The sequence below is a fragment of the Lampetra fluviatilis genome, chromosome 4, assembly GCF_964198595.1.
Source record: "Lampetra fluviatilis chromosome 4, kcLamFluv1.1, whole genome shotgun sequence".
NCBI lineage: Eukaryota > Metazoa > Chordata > Hyperoartia > Petromyzontiformes > Petromyzontidae > Lampetra > Lampetra fluviatilis.
Genome location: NC_136278.1, coordinates 11754028 through 11776277, shown reverse-complemented (window position 1 = coordinate 11776277; position 22250 = coordinate 11754028). Strand labels below are relative to the sequence as shown.

The following is a 22250-nucleotide window of genomic DNA, read 5'->3' as shown; positions in this document are numbered from 1 at the left end:
CTGTCAGTTTAAATCCCAACTGCGTTCAACTCAGTCATCTCTCGAGTACCATCTGGTGAGGTCTCTTCGGCGGAATTTCGCACGTAGAGGTGGCCAATTCGATTATAAAAGTAATCAATGACCCTACTGATAATTATCGGTTCAATCACTCCGCCTAAACGGATAACGCAAAGAAGAAAACGTCGCTAAAAGTCGCACCTCTGTCCCCACAAGAGGCAGAATGTGGGGCAGCGGACATAAAAAAAACATGATAAACCATCGAGACCTATTTTCAGGAGAGTTCCGCATCAAATGTTTGGCCAATTCCACAACGCGCAACCTTTTTTGTCTCCTGCCGGCCCGTTCTTCGGTGTCGTGACGCTCACCTCTCGCGTGCCGATTTTAAAGTCTCCGTGTCAAGTTGTGCCGACTTGCTCTGAGCAATGAACAATGCACTCTGCTGTCACTTCTGTGTCCTGAATGTGACTGCTGTCCGTTGTTCGAAAGTTAAACCCGCTGCTACCCTGTGATAATACTTGAAACGGTGTGCAGGCGAGTACAAAAACATGGCTTGAATATGCAAAAAAAATGCCCAATTCCTAATTGAGGATTTTGATATTTGGGAGGTAACCAGAGCGCCAGAATGAAAACAATGCATACGAGATAAGAACACTAACTCTACTCAGATAGGGCAACAACCTACTTACTTCACTGCCTATTACTGGCTCCATATTGTCCTGCCGTTGGGCCTGTATTTATTTTTTCTTGCAATATTTACCAGAGGTGGTGACCAAATAAGTAATAACCTCAATTCAGGCGGTTGGATACTCTTAAGAGGACACCATAAGGGTCTGTGACAGACTATCAGGCAGTTGTGGGAACTGATGGCAGGACGGCAGTGATTTCGAGAGAGGTGTGGTGGTATGAACAGCATTGGTCAGCACCAAACGAGCGAAACTGTCTTGATATCGATACACGCTGAATAGCCAAGTGTCTCTTTTTAGCAGGGGAAACATTGTTCTTTCAAAGGCGGAATGTCTGCTTGGGTGACGTCATTCCGTAAAGTCGTGCACGCTGGCACTGCCCTAGTCAGTGTAAAACCGATGAGGTCATCGTTCATCAGTGTGAATAAGTGCGAGGCAAATTTTTTTGTAAAACACATAACGTGAAATTTTCACACGTAGGCTTTCGCGACCAATATTATCCATAACAATATAATTAGTAGAGGTTTTTGGGTTAGATCGCGTCAATGTAAATGTTTTGCCGGTAATTAATTACAACTAGCATCATGAGGCAGACAGGCAGAGTTGTAAAGAGACATCACGGTACTTGAATTGTTAATCTTGTGGGATCACTCTCAAACACACAACCGGTGTGCTGAACTCGTCACGAATTTGCATGTTTTGTTTACGTGACAAACCTTGCTAATTGGGTGTGTCGGGTGGTGGCGGGTTTAACGACGTATTTATATTTACGCAATATAACCAAAACAACTCTATTAAGTATTATGATTATGGACACGTGACATTTGTATGAAAAATCTTCTGCAAACGTTCGAGGTGTGTGTTTGTCAGAATGTTCCCCTCCTTTAAGGGTGGCAATATTTTGTGCAGGTTTTACACATACTATTGCTAATATATGTGTATATATCTTACGTGTATTTATCTTGCTAAAGTGATTTGTTGATTTCGTGAACGGCAGTTGAAAACAAGGAAAATATTCCCAAAACGGCGACAGACCTCAAAGTCAATTACAGTACCACACTTGAAACTTGCAGTTGCAGAACACAGTACACTTGCAAAAGTATCACACTCTTATTACTCATCAGCATGCTATAGCCAGATATGCAGATGTCAACACGTGTCATAAAAGCCATCATATGATGTCAGAGAATGGCCATAGAAGATGGAATCACAGAGCTAGGAGTCGAGTCACTAGAACAGCGGACTCTGATCAAAGACTGTGCAAATTGAATTGCAGAATTTCCTTCATGCATCGCATACAAGGCCGTAATTATAATTTATATTGTATATTGGGGGACACACATCCCCCCCAATATTCAAATACGCTCAAAATGCCCCCCCATATATTGCTATAAAATAGATGTCTGTTTATATGATTGTGGTTATGGTTGTACTTTATTAATCCTTAATCTCTGCCATTGCATACAATGAAACAAGAAAAGGTAATACATAAAAAACAGAGCAATGTAATACAATACACTATTAGACATTATTGTAACAAATAAAAAAAAATCCATCCTATGTGTTAGTGATTTTTTAATATTTTGTGCAGGAAATGCATTTTTTTATTTAGATTTTTTTTCTGGGGGGGGGGGGGACCCCCAGACCCCCTGGAAGATTTGGTTCCACCCAATGTTGACTCCATGGCTGCGGCCTTGATCTGAAACATTTTCGCCATATGTGAATAACCAAATTGAAAGCTTAATGCCGTTAGTAAAAAAAACTACTGGGCTGTGAGCACCAAGTAAACTACGCTTGAGAATCTGGCTGAATTCTTGGAGACTTCTTGAGTTATACCCTGTATCACAGCAGTACTGACTCTATGCTCTGATACTTGCATTGGTATTGGCCTCCATAGCCACCTTGTCAAGAGACCTCTACATCACCATCCACCATATCAAAGCAAGAGGTCAAACTTTGAATCTAAATTCTTTACCGAGGAGAACTTAAGCGACACTGGGGTGATAAGGTCCATGTTTACGTTTGCCAAGTGGGAAGAACGTCGAGAACCCGGACACGTAATAAGAAGAGGACACTCACACATGACACAGCAACCCTACTTGCTGTACTGCCCCCTACAGGCACCACCTCGCAACCACACGTGGAGCGAGGGTGCAGCTTTTGAGCATGCGCAGTTTAAATTCCGAGCCGGCTCTGTGCATGCAGCACCAACCGCCTCCTCGGCCATGCACAGCAGAATCAGAATATTTATTTATCCTGGAGGAATCCGATGAGCTATAAAGCTCACAAATGTCCAGTAGGGGCACGGGGTCAGAACGTTACAGCAGATGACAGCATCAGCAGGAGGAGCAGTGTCTCCCCAGTGCAATATGCATACTCAATGCCAGCCACTGCTAAGCTCAGCCACTCGCCCGTGCAGTCCACACATGCCACCCGGCACGATCGTGCTGCACCCATGCTGATGAGCACAGTGAAAGAGCGAGGAGGAGTGGGATGGCGGCGGCCGTGGTGGTTGTTGATGGTCGCTGTGGTTGGATGGAGGAGGGTCGGATTGGGTCGGTGTGGGTGGAGAGAGCTCCAAAGAGCCAGCCCCCCTTTGAGAGGCATCAATACTAATCCCGATGGGCAGAGGGAGCGATGGGGGGGGGGGGGCTTCAGGGGGGTGCTAGAGAAAGGGGACGGCGGGGTGGGGGGAGGGTCGGAGAGCCTGGGAGAGAGAGAGGGGGGGAGACGTGGTAGTGGGGGAGAGAGAGAACCCTTGCATCTGGCGTTAGAAAGCACGCTTTTGTTATGCCCCATTGGCGAACCCCGGTAACAAAACAGGACATAGCCCCTATGCAATTACGCAGCAGCTAAAACGCAAGTCAAGCTCCTCCTCCCTTCATAATTTTTTGGTCGTTCTGCTTCTTCTTCCTTCTCTCTCTCACCTCTCTCTCTCTCCTCTCCGTCTTGAACCCCCCCCCTCACCGCCAGGAGGAAGAGACACGACTTTGCATGCGCGCTCGATTTGCTCGCTGCGCGCATTCTGTCTCTCTCTGTGCGCGCGTTAGGCAAATAATAAATAAATAAACGCACGCGCACGCGCGTCGCACTCAAGCACGCGCACACGCAGAGGGAGACCTTTTGCTATATAATTATATAAGTGTATGTTGGGGGGGGGGGTTAGAGGAAGAAGAAGAAGCAGCAGAAACGCCAGACGACGCAATTTCTGGGGGGAGCGCTGCAAGCATCATTGCCGCAAGATTCTGTTGCGTTTGTTCCTCGACATGTCGTACCAAGGGAAAAAGAACATTCCTCGCATAACGGTGAGCGACACTTGCAAAGGGATGTGGTGGGGGGGGGTACGGGATGACGACGACACGCGTGTAGCGTGATGGTTGTTACGCACACCGCGCGCGCGCACACCGTGTACATTGTGAGCGTCGTGTTTAATTGTCTTAGATGTGGTGGTGGTGGATTTGGGGGGGGGGGTCCTTATTGTGTTGGTGGTGGTGGTGGGGGGGGGTAAAGATGGCGACTGGTGTAAATGCCTCGTACGTAATTGTTTAAAGGTTCGCTCGCGTCGACGAGCGGTGCGTGTCTGATGTCGTCTCCTCCTCCTCGCTGCAGCTGCCCCGTGTTGTGAACGCACAGCGCAGGGAGCTTGGAACTGGAGGTTGTCAGTCGCTTGTGGCAATTTATGACGAGTGCTGTTGTGTGTTGTGTGTGTCCGTCACTGTGGGCTCTTTGTCCCTGCCGTGTTTGTCTCTCTGCGTGTGCCTTTGTCTTCGTGCGCGTGTCGCCGTTGCGTTCCTCCGTCTCCGCTCTCTCCGTCGTCTTTGTGTCTTTGTCTCGGCGTGTCCGTGCGTGCCGTGCGAGCCCGTGGCCGGCCTTCGTAGGTGCTCGCTAACAGCACTTGCCCCAACGGTGTGTTGAGGCTACGCGGGGGATCTTTGTCTTTGTGGTCAGCAAGCATGACCATTGATCATCGTGCGCGCACCACGATCTTGTATGTGTGTCGGCCACGAACGCACGCGCGCGTGTGACACGTGAAGCGCGCGTCGAAGCGAACGTTGTTGTCGTCTCGTATCTGTCCCCTGCGTGAGCGGCGTTATACGCATCGTATCCACCGCTGTGCCGCGGATATTAAAGTGGGAGAATCGGTGTCCAGCGTGCTCCCCCGGGATGTATTTCTGTCTCGACATTGCTCGGCATTTTAATGCAATACGCAATAGGTTGCATTGCTGAATAAATATATTGCAATAGCGTTGTGCTGCTGCCTACTTAGTGTAGGTAATGGCGAAATCGCCCGGCACGAACCCGATTCTGTGACACCGAGTAAGCCAATCAAGGTCGAGCCTGGATAGTGCTCACACGCACGGTGCTAGCGACCACCAAGCGCGTTAGGCGGGTGGTGGTCGTTACGCGGTGTTGGCAGCAGAGGGCAGTGCAGCAAATTCCACCACCTTCACCAACCCACACACCTGCACCAACCCACACCCTGCACCAACCCACACACCTGCACCAACCCACGCCCTGCACCAACCCACACACCCTGCACCAACCCACACCCTGCACCAACCCACACACCTGCACCAACCCACACACCTGCACCAACCCACACACCTGCACCAACCCACACCCTGCACAAACCCACACACCTGCACAAACCCACACCCAGCACCAACCCACACACCTGCACCAACCCCCACACCCTGCACCAACTCACACCCAGCACCAAAACACACACCTGCACAAACCCACACACCTGAACCACCCACACACCCTGCACCAACCCACACACCCTACACCAACCCACACACCCTGCACCAACCCAAACACCTGCGCCAGCCCATGCACCTGCACCAACCCTAACCCTGCACCAACTCACACCCTGCACCAACCCACACACCTGCACCAACCCTAACCCTGCACCAACTCACACACCTGCACCAACCCACACACCTGCACCAACCCACACACCTACACCAACCCACACACCTGCACCAACCCACACCCTGCACCAACCCACACACCTGCACCAACCCACACCCAGCACCAACCCACACACCTGCACCAACCCTAACCCTGCACCAACTCACACCCTGCACCAACCCACACACCTGCACCAACCCACACACCTGCACCAACTCACACCCTGCACCAACTCACACCCTGCACCAACTCACACCCTGCACCAACTCACACCCTGCACCAACCCACACACCTGCACCAACCCACACACCTGCACCAACCCACACACCTACACCAACCCACGCACCTGCACCAACCCACACACCCAGCACCAACCCACACCCAGCACCAACCCACACACCTGCATCAACCCACACACCTACACCAACCCACACACCTGCACCAACCCCCACACCCTGCACCAACCCCCACACCCTGCACCAACTCACACCCAGCACCAAAACACACACCTGCACAAACCCACACACCTGAACCACCCACACACCCTGCACCAACCCACACACCTGCACCAACCCACACACCTGCACCAACCCACACACCTGAACCACCCACACACCCTGCACCAACCCACACACCTGCACCAACCCACACACCTGCACCAACCCACACCCCTGAACCACCCACACACCCTGCACCAACCCACACACCTGCACGACCCACACACTCTGAACCAACCCACACACCTGCACCAACCCACACACCTGCACCAACCCACACACCTGCACGACCCACACACCTGCACCAACCCACGCACCTGCACCAACCCACACCCAGCACCAAAACACACACCTGTGGTGAAGCATGGTCAAATATCAGTGTGTAGACTCCCCATCCAGAAGTGGACAAACGAGCCGTGCTTGTGCATTTGTCGACTGTACGAAAATGTGTCCATTTATAGCAATGCACTACTCTGGCAATACTGCGTCACACACTGACTTCCTACGCAGACAGACGCACACTGGACCCCTTATGTGATGACAGGCTGGGGTAAAACACTGACAGTTCATAATTGGGCTGTGATATATACTGGTTCACGCTCATAGGAATTGCAGTACAGTGCACACAGTACACGTATGTTCTCTGCAGAGTAAATGTAAAGATAGAGCAAGCAGTTGAACATACATACATACATACGCACAGAGCACACAGAGAAATCTTTGTAGTGATGTGGACGTGTCCCCCTATTGATTTCGCTCGTTTGAGGCCCGGTCATTAGTGAGGGGTAAAACATATTTCGGTAATAATCACCTTTACACGTGGTGCATTGTGAGCACTGCAATTGCTTTGACACCCATGCGGGTAAAATTATCTGCATATACCTGTTGACGTAGCTACACGGCACTAAGCAACAGCTTCTGTGTCTGTAGATTTCTTGGCAGGATGGATGAGCGCAGCTACGCCGTGATTAAACATGCAATCGGAAGGTAGCAGGTCTGGTATATATATAAAACGTTTTTAGTTTTTTACTATGATTGTGTATTTATTGAGAATACTAGCTCTTAGCAGCCCTTTGAACGGATGATTGAACCAAAATGCATGAAAGACACATTCTCGTTAAACTAATGGTGGAATTTAGCTTCTTTTTTTTACAAAAGGAAAACATATTTTGTTCAGGCGAGGAAAAGGATGTTCCGGATGTTCGCTCTACCACAACATTGATTGGGGTAACATGGACCGATGGAAACGTGGAGAGAGAAAAAAAACACTGAATACGTGGAACGAAAATGGTGTCAGGGATCGTATCCTCCTCGCCAGGTCGTGTGAGATGGCGACGGCTTTGGGAGTCCTTCACCCAGCGGTGGATAGATCATGGCTGAGGATGATGCCACACGAACCAGTTTGCGTTAAGTGGTGGGTTGTATCCCCGCATATGCGTGGTACCTCATTTGCATTCTTTGCTGTGAAGTGAACATTAAAACATCTACGCAGTTGGTTGTAAGAGTATGTCAAACGCATGCCAGTGTCTTATCCAAATTTGCAAATGTAACAATTGCAACTAAATATCCCCCTACCCCCCCCCCCCCAAAAAAACACCTGTCTCTGCATTAATCACATGATTGATATCAGGTTGATCATAATGAAGTAACTTCTTTCGGTAGCTTTAATAAAAAATAAAATGTTGAGATGTATACTGTGTAAGGCTTGCGAATGAATGCGGTGTGAGATGCAACGCAAGGTCCCGCTGTCACCCCGTGCAGAACGACAGGGGCGGTTTTCTCTCTGAAAACGTTTCCTTATTAATCCTGATTTTAAAAACAACAACACCAATGAATGAGCGCAGCCTCATCATGCTTGTCTCGTTGGGCTGTCGTGAGAGAAGCCTGCTCAATGACCCGGTGGGTCTCTTTTTTTCCCTTCTGCCCCGGTGATAACGGCGACGTTGGCGGTCGTGGCGATCGTGGCACTATCCAAAGGCTCTCCTCAAAATGGCAGCCTCGCCTTTTGTGACGCCCAAAGGGGGGCGCTTGGTGTCATGGAGATTGGCCATATGACCTCGGATGAGATCTATTTAGAAAGGAGAAAAAAACTCACCCACACCAACCCATCCCTCATGCATTCCGAAAATGGTGCATCTATTAAATGCGACGTTTCCTGCGTGCTTTATTTGAAATGTAATCGGTTAGACAAATTGCGTCTTAAACCAGAAGGCATTTTTTTTACAGGATTCATCTGAGGCAGGGTTAATACATTTTTTTTTCTCCTTTAACGATTCTCTCGGCTGACAATCAGGCACAAAGCGGAGCATCTATGCCCCATTTCAGAAACCCTGCACGCACATTTAAAACAAAAACCTCACCGTGTGCTTGTAGTGAACGGGAAAGCGAGGCAGGAGGACAACATTCTGAGTGAACCATCTTTTTTGACATGCCTTTTCACCGCGGCTTCTTCTTGATGTTCGTGCTCAGTGTCCAACGATGAATAATGTGCCCCGCGAAGATTTGTTCAATGAGAATGAAATGCAAATTCTAATTTTCTGTGGTGCACAGTTATACATTTAGCATGAGACTATCAAACACTATAGAGGGTGGACCAAAAGTCAGGACACATAGGGTTATTTAATTTATTTTATCAAGTCACAAAGGGTTATTTAAGCATATGTTCTTACTGACTTGCATTAACATTAATGCATGCATTAGTTCTCTTTTGAAATTAATTTAGGACTTGACTTTGTTTTTAAATATAACCGGCATAATCTCTGAACATTCATCACTTATGTTTTGTCCCAATTCAGTCAGGGTTCTTGGTCCAGTTTTGTAAGTGACGGATTTGAGGTGACCCCCACAAGAAAAAGAAGACAAATAGCTATGAATCATCATAATAGATCAAATATTAACTTAAAGAATAAACAATTTAAATATGTTAATGCAAGTGTTAAAATATCCCTATATGTCCTGACTATTGGGCCACCATGTACATGCCGATCTTTTATTTATTATAGCGATGGCCAGGGGCTTGGACACACGTGATCTCCAAGGTGCTGTCTCACTGCTCTCTAATGTTGTGGGTGCTTTGGTTCCCTGAGCCACCCAGACATCTCGTTTAAACAAACTCTCGCTGTGTGTCTCTCGCGTTGTCTGTGTGTGCTGCCCCGCTTTGACCCCTCCAGAGTGACCGTCTGCTGATAAAGGGAGGACGCATCATCAATGATGACCAGTCGTTCACCGCCGACATTTACGTGGAGGATGGCTTGATAAAGTAACTATTGATTGCGTTGCTGTCACAGATGGGCGTTGCTCTTTGCTCCAAAAAAAAACCCAGTTGCTTAGCAACGGCGGTCATTGCCGCTATGTTCAATGAATCAAGATTTATTTTAGCAGCATCACGTGAGCAATGGCTGTTTTGCCGTGACCCTCAAGGATCACAAGACAACTGCCCATATCGCCGTTGAATTTCACCTTTGCGTGATACATTTCAGCCCACAATTGTCTTCATTTAGAAATGTCTTTGGTAAAACGTAATTTTACTTGGCAACATTGTATCCTGTTAAAACATGCGTACAGTTGTTTGGTAAATGAGGTCATCACACCCAACACGGGACCGTGGAATTTTTTTTTTTATTTTTCTCGAATTGCCGGTCATTTATTTTTAGATGAATCGCCCAATAAAATATATCTGTGGTTGGAGCTGGGTGATTCAGTGAAATGCAGCCACGCCCTACGCTGAATGGCGTCTATGAGACGTTGATCCTTATAGGAATAAAATGGCCTAAAATGTATGTACAGCCATGTGAGGCTCTACCCTCAATGGGATACAGGGCACAAACTCTGAAAAAAAAACATCTACTTTTGTTTTGGGCAGGCAAGCTAACAGAATTACAGGCCTCATTTTCATTAAAGCTTGTGAAACGTTTGAAGACAAAGAGGGAAAGTGAATGAGCAGGAGTAACGTTCAGTCTCTCTCGCATATGGGCTCGGTGCACATTGTTCTGAGTAATCGGTGGCGACGTTTTATAAGACTCCCGTTTTCCTACAAAAGGGTGACCTTGAAGGCTCTTGGACGGCACAAACGGAGATGCAAATTGGACTGACATCGCGTGGCGATGCGCACTGTTGCCATGGGAACCCATTTTTTTTCGTGAAGAAGCAGACTTTGCACGAGGGATGTGTGATTTGTACAAAAATTGGTTTGGATATGTATACAACGATAACTGTGACGTTTGTATGATTTTAATGAAAATACGTAAAGTGAATGCATTTAAATTTGAAATTTTTTTTACGAATTGCGATCCAATATGATTTGTGAAACAAATACATTGCAGCAGCTCAGCAGCTGTACCAAGATTATAGAATGTCCCAGTATGACCTGACAATCAGGCCACACTGCACTAAATCACTGCCATTGTGTAAACTGCAGGGCGATGCAGTTAAACACAAAATAGGACGTGATTACCTGGTCCATCCCAAAGGCTGATTATCATCATAAATCCAGACGCCTGCATAACTGAAATGTCAATCCCTGCCAACAGTTGACAGGGTAATGCTCTCGTTTCTGTTGCCAATGTGCGCATTACTTTCATTGATTTCTTAGAGAGAGGAGTAGTTGGCATGGGATGGCTGTAATTGTGGTTTTATCCAATTTCCAGAAAATGCTTCTTGCCATAATTGATTTGTATAGGGTGTGGCAGTGGGTCGATATGATGGCAATGCCCTTTTGGAATCAGTAATGGCAAAGTTATCCACATTACCATGATTACTTTTTAGCTCACAAATATGGCATAGCCCTGATTTAGTAACATAAGTATGAAACTATCATCTTGGGCGGGGGCGATGGAATTTTACATGGAGATTTATGCTTGAAAAAAAAAAACCATTTACTGAATGGTCAGTTGTTATAACATTAAGCTTTCAATGTACATGATAAAATGTTACCTTTATTGTATGTATGTACACATAAGGGATAGTCAAACACGGTCAATAATTATCGGACACTGCAGTAGGAATACAGTTGCATTGACTAAATGTAACTCTGAATTTGAACTCCATCTCAATATGCTCTACAAGTTGTTTGGCGTGGTGAGGTAATTAGTTGGCATCAAGTTCAAATCCCCTGTCAGGTGTTGACGTGGACTAGCATGAGACACGTGGAACTCTGTGGCAAGTCACCAGTGGTCATCCTTTCAGTAAGACTGGCCATGGCCAAAGTAGTGTGGAAGTTTCCACCATTGGCCACCAGTGGAGACAATCGTTGCCCAGTGCTTTGTTCGAGCACGGAAACAATCTGACTTAACACTCGCCTTGTGCTCAAACTATCATGTACTCAAGTTGGGCATTTGAGCCCCAACAAATTATAGTAATAGGTTTTTACCCTTTCAACTGGTACAAAATCTGACACCTTTATACAAGGCATCATGTTTGTAATAACCACAACACAAGCAGTCAAAATGCAAACAAAAAGAAACAACTCTGATAATGATATGCACTGTCCTTGAAGTTGATTGGTCCACACCCGAGACAGCTTTTCTTGTATAAAGGTGTCAGATTTTGTACCAGTTGAAAGGGTAAAAACCTATTACTATATTTTGCCACTGGTAAAGGAGACGTCTCATACCCCAACAAATTCTTGAATTTCAGGCAAATCGGGGACAACTTGATCGTCCCGGGCGGCGTGAAGAGCATCGAAGCCAACGGACGCATGGTGATGCCCGGTGGGATCGATGTCCACACCCACCTGCAGATGCCCTACCTGGGCACCAGCACCATGGATGACTTCTACCAGGGCACACGTGCGGCATTGGCTGGTGGCACCACCATGATCAGTAAGTGAACCGGTACCGCAGCCGCCTTCGGTGAAAAATAAGATCTCTTGATAAACAATTAAATACCTTAAGTAATTCTTAACCGGTTAACTGCTTCTCACTTTTTTCGATTTAAAGCTTTCGTGACTGCAGGGATTCATATTCTTGGTTCTTTCGGTAAAGTCACGTAGAAGGGAAATAATAAAATAATAATTAAACAATAAAATATAATTTTTTTCTTGCTGTGGTTTTCACACCTGATGATGATTGCTTGTGTTGCAATCTAAACGTCGTGAGAATCTTATTGTTAAATGCCTAATATTTTATTATTTCCCTTCTACGTGACTTTACCAAAAGAACCAAGAATATGCTTCTCACTTTGTTTAATTGAACACATCCTGAAATGTGGCCGTGTCAATAAAGAGTTCTGCGAGGTAATCTTAATTTTTACATGTCTCTCACTCTCCGCGTTTTTGCTGCTACGTTTTTAACAATTACCTGGTTTCAGTTTTATACGAATGCTCTCACAACCGATGTGATTCGTAATTGGTATCTTTTGAGTTTGGTCGTCTGTAAAAATGCATGTTGTAAACCATCCTCCACCCAACGCGGCCAATTAATAAAATAGGTCCGAGCTGCTGTTAACAACCTGATGATGCCGGATGTAATCTCCAGCGAAACGTCGGTACCCGTGTAAATGTTGTGAGATTTCACTCCAACAATACCATGAGTGGGGCTGCGGAAACAACAATTACATTCATTAAATGGCTGTCGGGTGGAGGAGGGTTTTACGACAACCCTCGCAGTTTCAGAAGCGATTTACACTTTCATTTTTTGGGTGCGGAATGACATTTTAAGCGGTATTCTTTCCAGTTGGGTTTAATTTTCATATTTTTTCTTTGGAGCGCTTTGCAGTTTGTCTTGCTTTCAGATTGCACGGCACGGCACCCGTGCATATTTGTCAAGTGCTGTAAGCCGCTCGTCGTCGTGACGTTCGCCGATGGTGAACGGGGCACTGTTGGTTTTGGAGGAGTCGGGAGTGTGCTTTCACTGTCCTTTAGCTCCCAAACTAAATATCCACTTCCATTACCAAGTGGCTCAGTGGACTAATGCCCATGTCAGCGGCACTGATCTAACACCGCTGAGATCCTCCGTCCAGGTCCAGGCAGTCAACTTGATTAAAACCTGCACTTTCAATACGACGGTCATTTGGCTTTCCCACTAAATTTACACCAATCTAGCTTCGAGCGCTCATTTCTCAATATATTTAAGCTAAAAACTCAACATTTGTATTTATTATTTTACCAGGTAAGGCCTACTGAACTATGTAGCTCTTTTTCAGAAGCACTTTGGCCACAAATGATAGCTTAATGAAGTGGCTTATCATGTGGACATGTAATGCATGTTAATTTTAAATGTGGAGGGAAAACCCGCAGGACCCAAAGAAAATTTCACATGACCATGGGGAGAACACGAACACTCCAAATATACAGCAGGCGTCAGGGTCGGGAGTGAACCCACAACCTCCTGCATACCAGGCGAGGGAGTTAACATCTGTCCACCACAGCAAGATTGGTACATGACAAACCACCTTTTACAAAGTGTAAAGGATATCCATTTCATACAGCTGATGACCAAATCGAATCTCGAAAGCTAAGCTGGATTTGAGCCTGGCTCGAGCATGGATGGGCGACTCATCTGGGAATGAAGCAAATGGTGTGGGCTGCTGCCGCAGGGATGCGTCGCCAGCAGAGGACAGTGCAGCACAAGCCATTGTTGTACTGTACTGGGCTCCCACGTCTATAACAGTGCAAGGACATGTTTAACGTGTATGTCTGAAGTCCAATATTTATGTATGAACAGACTGATTCCGAATGCAGTATATGAGCATATGTTATACATGTTCATTTTACACTTTGAATATTCGTCTAAAGCATGTCCCAATGTGTGGAGAGCATTGACGCAGTGGTTCACACACCCTGCTATATAAATCCGGACACCTGAGTTCGATTCCAGGCCACGGCTAACATATATACGAACCAGTCACGGTCTCCCTTTCGTCTTCTTCTACTTCACAAACCCGCACTGACGAGCGACGTCAACTACGGTCAAACAACCTCCGTGACCAACATGACCTAGAGAGGAGGCCCTCGAAAAGCGACGCATTGAGCAAGCGACGTTCACTGGTACGTGCATATCTGGCGTTGTGTAGGGCAGGGCTTATTTAAGTGACTCCAGACGTAGTTCTGACGTGATGCACAAGCCACGCTGTGGATACCGTGGGAGTTCCAGGATGTTTACTTGCTATCACGACACAGGGGGTGGATTGGTAGCACAGTGGTTTGCGCCCCAATTCTCTAGGAATCGGGTGACCTAAGTTCGATTTCCTGGCTATGGTTAACATCGGTGGTGAGTGAGATCTTTAAAACTGGCCCAGGCATCCCCCCCCCTCCCCGCTTTCACCAGCCCCTCACTAACCAGTACGGTGAAAGGCACAAACATCCCGATGTCAAAAATACTTAACAAGAAAAAGAGCGCATTACCCTTTAAACATTTCAATCAACGTTTAGCTTGGATTCTGCATCATGTGTTGTAGGCTCCATGATAAAATCAAGACTATGTTTTTTTAATAATTCAATTACTGGACTGCTATTTAAAAAAAATAAGTTGCCAAGAATGCAGTGCAATTAAGGTTTCACAAAGCAAGGGAAATATTATTGTGGTATCCCCAGCCTGTGCAAATATTTTGGTTTTCTCGCAGGTTATGGAAAAATAACAAAGCTCTTTGTCTTCTTAAAACCAGTATGTGGGAAATGTTTAATTTGTATGTTTGAAGTGTGCATATACACACGTAGGCAACAGACTCGCGTGCAGTGTATGAGTGTGTAAATGCATTGTATGAGCACAGTTTATATAAATGTACGCGAGCATAGTCTGTATACAAAAGGTTACGTTTACACTTTCAATATATTCTTGATTTGAAGCTTTCGTGACTGCAGGAATCCATACTCTTTGGTTCTTTCGGTAAAGTCACGTAGGTAGAAATAAAATAAAACAAATCACGACGTTTCGATCGCAACACAAACGGTCGTCATCTTTGCGATCGAAACGTCGTGATTTGTTTTATTTTATTTCTAACTACGTGACTTTACCGAAAGAACCAAAGAGTACTTTAAATATACAGTACTTACATGCAGCAAGGCTTGGAGAGTTGTCGAAGTGGTTCGCAAACTGTGTGCGCTATGAACCCAGGCATCCGAGTTCAATTCCAGGTCAGTGGTGTATTCGCGATGTGTTTTGAGCATAACGATAACTTGCAGACCTTTCTCGGTCTACTGCTGGATGAGAACCTCACCACACTATTTAAATTACGGGGGTTGTTTCAACATACTTCACCTCACTTCTAGATTTGAAGTTTTCGTGACTGCAAGGATCCATATGCTTGGTTCTTTCGGTAAAGTCACGTAGGTAAAAAAAAAGGTATATATTTTTTTTACCTACGTGACTTTACCGAAAGAACCAAGAATATATATTTACCTCACTTGTCAGTGTAAATTGGTTAAGAGTGATTCGTTAGGGTGTCCCAGAAACTGCATCTATCACTCATCACTGATGTCGGTCACGGCCGGGAATCGGACTCAGGTCGACGGATTCATGGTGCAGAGAACCAACTATTGTGCCACCACTCCGCCATCGTCCAGAGCATACGCTTGCCTCAAATTAGCCAGATAAAAAAAAATACCCGCAAATTACTCAATTAGGATGACACGCACAGCATTCCCCCCCCCCTCCCCGACCGGCAGACGAATGCCCACAGGGTCACTCTTACAAACTGGACTCTACGCTCGTCTCTGGAGTTTTCGACTGGTTAAGCGAAACAAAGTTGAACGTCAATCACCCCCACGCCTGTGCCGTGCCCTTCTATTCCCAGTTGACCACGTGATCCCGGAGCCCGGCTGCAGTCTGCTGGGCGCGTACGAGCAGTGGCGCGAGTGGGCCGATGCGAAGGCCTGCTGCGACTACTCGCTGCACGTGCAGCTCACCTATTGGAACAGTGAGCTCTGCTCCGAGATGGAAACGCTCATCAAGGATAAAGGTGGCTGCCTCTCTCTCTCTCTCTGACTGTCCATCTCCCTCTGTCTCTCTCTCTCTCTCGCTCTGGGGCATTCTGTCGACATCTGTATGTTTGTCTGCTGAACTTCTTTCGCACCGTACATAGCCAACCGTGCTAATCAGAGGTGCGGGGGAAGGACAGCAAACATCTGGCCCGTCCCTTTGTGCGTGTTGACTTGGCCAACACCTGCAATGTCCACCATGCAGCACACCGTTGACATGTCGCCATACACATTTAGGGCTAAGCTGGCAGTGGTGTACATGCACAGACTGAAAGAGCTTTACACACAGGAATGCATTTAACTCTATCTTATGATAGACAAAATATATACAGTAGTAAGTTAACCTATCAACCGTGCGTGTAAGTATGCGTTTTGGCGTGTGCATCCACACTTGTTCGACAATCCACGTGGCCTCAAGGTGCACCTAGCCCGGCACAAGCACCGTGGTGATGTCACCGCCACTTAGTAGCGAACGGCGGTTGTTGTTGTTTCATCCGCACTTATGTCTGTGCAAGTGTAAGTCTCTCAAGGCTTGTGTTGGACTTAATAATTACTCGCCAACAGCACTCGCTCCCATGTCAAAAGGTGGCTTCTTATTTGCATGTACGTGTATATGTGTGTATACATGTGAGGTTGTGCATATCTACGCGTGTGATCTCTTCATGATGACACATTTTACATAATGGTACCTTATATAAAGCACTGAAAGTATATTTTTTTAAATTGTTATTGAAAGGCATGAACATAGGAACATAACGGTCAGGGAGGGCAGCTACCGCTCCCTCCTCCCACAACTTTTAGGCACGGGAGGATGAAATAAATCTTTGCCCATCAATTTAAATATCCCTCATGGGCCCTCTTGGCAACTCGACATGCGCTCCTATGATAACTCTTCTCCAAAATGGTTCCCACACAATTGTAATATTTTTCAAGTACAGATCGGTAAATTCTCGCTTAGGGAACACTTTTCACGCAATTCGGAACGCACACTGTTATAACGTGGAACGCTCACCGTTATAACGGGGAATGCACACCGTTATAAAGTATGCACACCGTTATAATGTAGTATGCACACCACGTTATAACGTGTAATGCGCGCCACGTTATAACGTGGAACACGCATCATTATAATGCAGTTTCTGAGTGGTGTGGGAATTCTGGGTATACGTGCGCAATGATACGGTACGTGGCGACGTACCCTCATCTCAGTTCTTTGTCCCCCGCATCTCGCTGTGTGTGCGTACATTGTATCTTTCCAAACTCGCCAAACTTTATTTTTCCATTATTTTTCATGGGCTTAACGCGTAAATTTTCAAGAACGCATCTACCGCGTTAATCAAGGAATCGCTGTGTAGATACAAATCGGAAGATGGAAACGATATGCATTGTAATGATAATACTTGTTTTTATTATAATGGCACGGGAAGGCAATATCCCTCCTGTGCGCTCACTGAAAGTGTGCAGAGTAGGCCGCACGCACAGTGGCAGCTGAATTCGATAAACTGGTAGTCATGGCGACCTCACTCCCCTCAGATTGGTGTTCTGCTCGTTAGCACTTACCCATGTGCAGCAGAGAGCACTGTGAGCTCATTTGTCGGTTCTTTGGTGTACGAGAGCGATGAGGCATCTCGCTAATTTAGCAATTCTGTCGTGAGCGTATAAGATGGAGGGCCTAAGCACTGAAAAATCGAATTAATGAAATACTGCGTTACACGCTGAAAAGCCAAATTATTGAGGATGTGACAAATATGGTATTTTGATGCAAATTAGTGCAGGCACGTGTGAATAGTAACCTTATTTATAGCCCTTAAAACTCTTGTATTGCACCTATTGTGTTCCTTCTGACGGAGATGGTCTTCTTCATGGCAACACGTTGGCTTTCAGAAATACAATTATTTTGAGCCACAATTCAAGGGGAAATGCGAAGAGAATGGCCGTATCCATTGGCCTTGGTGATATAGGGGCGCCTATATTTTATATTTTATTATTGTTATCATGTTGATTAAACATTTCTCGTTTCCCCCCCCGATGTTAACTCGTACCAGGAACGTGACCACAATTTTCCCATTGGAACACGGTTTCTGCATTCGTGAATTCTTCATTCGCGAGCTTTTTCAAGATCGTAACCCTCGCGGATAGAGAGAGGGTTTACTGTACTTGAACATTGCCAGGTGAGCGAACTTGGTAACTCCACTGCTATAAGCCAAGCATTGTGAAGCGTGTAGGTTTAGGGCTTCAGGACAAGATTAATCACCTCACTCGGGGTGATGGAAGCTGAATGTTGGTGACGTTCTCTTTCAAGGTGTCAACTCGTTCCTCGTGTACATGGCTTACAAGGACAAGTACCAGCTGACCGATGCCGAGGTATTTACTTTTTGGGGTGTTCATTAATTTCAGTGGAGGACCGTTAAAGAAAATTATTACTGAGCCTCCGCCGCCAATTCAATTTGTGCATTTAACTAAAAACAGCATCTCACAAAATATGTAACGTATATACATATATATTCTTAATAAAGGCTTTTGGGTTAGATCGCGTAAGTATGAATGCGTCGTAACCCTCCACCACCCGACACAGCCAGAAAGGTTTGTCACGTAAACAAAACGTGCCAATTAGCTACTACTTCAGCCCACCGGTGTGTTGGAGAGTAAATGTTGCGGATTATTATTGTTAAATCTAAAAAAAATAATTCTCCAAAAAATACCTTTATTATGAAAATATTGGTCGTGAAAGCCTACGTGTTAAACATATAAATATATATATATGTGTTGCCACACGCGTGTGGCTTGCACGGCGGTAAGGGCATCAATTCACGCACGTTTGCAGGTGCACGCAAGGCATACAAACACGCCCTGCTCGACAAAGGCAACTGCAGGTGCATTCACGTTTGGTACTTTTGTGCGCCCGTGCACAGCCTGCCAGGATACCCTCGCGGTAGACGTTTAGAGGCAAAGATGAGATAAAATGAACGTCGCTAAAAACTTCTCGCTATTTTATCCCCAAGTTAATCTGCTCCTCATTTGAAAAAGAGAGATTATGATTTTCACTGGATTTATAGCTGATGAAATTGAATGTGTCGATAAAATTGTTACCAATTGATTAATTACACTCGATAAAAGCAGATAATGACAATATCACAGTACTATTACAGCCTAGCTTTTTTTTTTATTCATGCTGTGTGGACAACTTCAGTTGTAAAGCAGTATACTTACAATCGCTCACATGTATGTTTAGGTTATTATTGTTAAGTCTTTACAAATTTTATATTTGTTTTCTCGAAAAAAAGAGATAAGAGACTTCAAGCAGTGAATTGTGACCCATAATTTCACGCAAAATTCTTTTCAAAAATACGTGTCGCTATTCAATCCTGCATTTTAATTTGTGATAACGTTTCACTCAACAAATCTTGAACAAAAAATAACACTTGTTTAAAGCCTCATTACAAACCGGTTTCACCGATTAAGCCAATTTTAAACCCACGCACACCTTCGCCCTCCTATAGCTTTACCCCTATAGATTTTAAACCACGTGCCTTCACCCCCTATAGCTTTACCCCTATAGATTTTAAACCACTTGCCCTCACCCCCTATAGCTTTACCCCTATAGATTTTAAACCACGTGCCTTCACCCCCCCCCCCCCCTATAGATTTACGAAGCCTTCACGGCCATCCGCGACCTCGGTGCCATTGCCTTGGTGCATGCGGAGAATGGAAGCATCATCGCAGAGGTGAGTGACCGACTCCGAGCGAGGGACACTCGGGTATGCACCCCAGATCTTCTTCTCACCACGAGAACCTGCAAGTGTGGAAAGGCACGTGGGGCCTTCCGCTTTCTGTATGTGTGTACGTATGTTGAACTTTTTTTCGAGACGTACATTGGCAACCGTGCCGATCAGAGGTGTGGGGAAAAGGACAATGAACTAAACACAAAAAAGTAGTTCTAAGGAAATTAGTTTTCAATCTAGATTTAAAAGTGCATAGCTCCAGCGGCTTCCGAATATTTGTCCACTGCACACTGCGATTTCAACTTTTAAATGTGCCCTCAGTGGGGTTGTGTGGTGGCAAAAGCCTCTAAGAAGATACAGTCACCATGCTTTGAGCACAGCTGAATAAGGCTGCTGTAAACTCACACGCACAAAGGTGGAGCTTGCAAGGTCTCGTGGGTACAGTAAACCCTTGTTTATTCGACACATATGGGGCTCTGGTCTTGCCAAATTATCCAAAATTGCGAATTATTTACAATGGTACTCCCAAATGCAATTTGTTTTAAAAAAAAAATAACGCATACCAACAGTAACCAGCACTGCAGGCGAAGAAGGAGGATGTGGTAAGTTCCATGTGGTAGCTGACAGAGCTTGTGGAGGGGGGCTTAATACACTTAGTATGCACTCTGTTCACTTTATCACTCAATTATAACTTAAACACCAAAGTACACTAACTTAAACGTCACATTTTTCACTTAACAATTAATATTTATTACACCACATTCATCGCTGTCAGACGACATCAGCTGATGTGGCACTTCGCTGCTGACAGAGGTGCCTGTGGAAGAATATCCAGAGACTCAGGCATAATGTTGCTTATGCCTGAGTGGGTTTAAAGAAGCCAGAAATGTAGACGACATTTCTGAGAGGGTTGGCTTGCAAAGAGTGCATAAGCAAGGTAAAGTCTACAGCGACGGCTCTGCACTAACGCTCATTGCGCGCGCCGCCACCGATTCGTTGTTTTGGTCGTGGAGCACGGCATCGCTCCACGTGCTATGCCGAAATTGGACCATTCGGTCGGGCAATTCGGCTCATGGCGAATTACCAATATAGCGTATATGCCGAAAACGCAGCCGTACCGCATTATCCCCAATTCTCAAATACCAACATAACGAGGTTTTACTGTATTTCCCATCATGCCATGCAGGCTAGATGACACGTGTGATAGTCCATCCTGAGTTATTTGTTGACGCGATAGTTTTTCTTTCACTCTGACATCATTGTTGTGTGCAGCTCAGAGGGTAAACTTTGCCACTAATTAAATAGGCCAAAGCCCAACACATGTTGTAAAACATTACAAAAACCACGCATGTGAATTGTTTTTCATCCTTGATTTAATTAATGCTATCAGCCGAATAAACCTGTTATAAACTCATTTACTGTGGTGGAGCTTGCGGGGCATGATGGGTACTTACCATGATGTTGTGCAGGTTTTGTATCTTTAAGCCTGAATAGACTGCCCATCCTGTTCTTTTGTTCATATGATAGTTTCGGTTTCGTTGACTGTGCTGTCTGGAAACTTGACCAGTATCCTCTGTAATAGGGCTTGATCTGTAAAAGGACTGATCTCATCCTCTTATCCATCCCCAACAGGAACAAAAGAGGATCCTGGGTCTGCAAATCACTGGGCCTGAAGGCCACGTCCTGAGCCGGCCTGAAGAGGTGCGCTTCCCTACTTTCACGTGGCAGCAGCAGCAGCAGCAGCATTAGAATGACAATATATGTAGCAATCGGAATAATAGCACGATAAGTAACTGTAGCATGAGTAAACCTTTATAGTAACAGGAGTAATGCGAGTAGCATCAGTTGTACTACTCACACCGCTACCACCCTAGTCTCACCCATAACCAATGCAATGAATTGTCAAGATTTGGTGTTATGGTTCGCATACCCTTATCAGTGCCTACCTTATTACACACCAATTCAGACCTTATTGGTCACCCCGTGCCCTTTTAAATATCATCGTTCATCTTACAAAGTCCCATCACAAGGAAGAAACACAAACAATTAGACAAAAACTAAAAAAATTGCCCGTATTGAAACGGCTGTACGCTGTATGGACCTGAAAACTAAATTTTCCTGTTCAAATATACAGGTGAACCGTGTAGGTTGTCAGGTATGGGTTCGAAAAATATCTAATCTTTTTGTCTGATTTGGACAATCTGATGTGTATTGTCTTTTTATTATGTTCTAATATATTAGAGGTATGTAATGTATATAGGGAATGGGTTTCAGATTTCGTTTTTTTTAAGCACTATTATATATCTCTTATTGGCTTTTTGGATTTTTGGATATTTTTACACGGTGTAGTTATTGAACGTATCTTCATGCTATCAAAGGTGACATCTCCACAGGGCAACCGCTTTTGGTAGGAAATAAAGGAAGTGATGTCATATAAGTGATGTCACACTTTCAGATCAAACTGAAACTTTTTTTCACTTCATCCAATTTTAATATTTTATTTTATTTCACCCGAAAATCG

The 22250-nt window shown here is 45.3% G+C and overlaps 1 protein-coding gene and 1 long non-coding RNA gene across 4 annotated transcripts in view; one reads left to right on the top strand and one right to left on the bottom strand.

Annotated features, from left to right (window-relative positions):
- Positions 1-22250, top strand: part of LOC144931568 (dihydropyrimidinase-related protein 2-like) — a 50768-nt gene that overhangs the window by 13288 nt on the left and 15230 nt on the right. For 2 of the 3 annotated variants that reach the window (XM_078855548.1, XM_078855549.1), the window contains exons 3-8: positions 9265-9353; positions 11729-11913; positions 15824-15988; positions 18310-18371; positions 19652-19732; positions 21362-21430. In XM_078855548.1, coding sequence (XP_078711674.1) covers positions 9265-9353; positions 11729-11913; positions 15824-15988; positions 18310-18371; positions 19652-19732; positions 21362-21430 — 651 coding nt within the window. Of the gene's footprint in view, positions 1-3452; positions 3989-9264; positions 9354-11728; positions 11914-15823; positions 15989-18309; positions 18372-19651; positions 19733-21361; positions 21431-22250 lie in introns of those variants that run through there. The other variant, XM_078855550.1, reaches the window with a different exon arrangement.
- LOC144931569 (uncharacterized) lies at positions 5054-5525 on the bottom strand. Its single transcript, XR_013636579.1, has 3 exons — positions 5467-5525; positions 5217-5270; positions 5054-5181 (listed from the first exon to the last, which is right to left on the bottom strand). It is a non-coding gene; the product is annotated as an uncharacterized LOC144931569 (long non-coding RNA).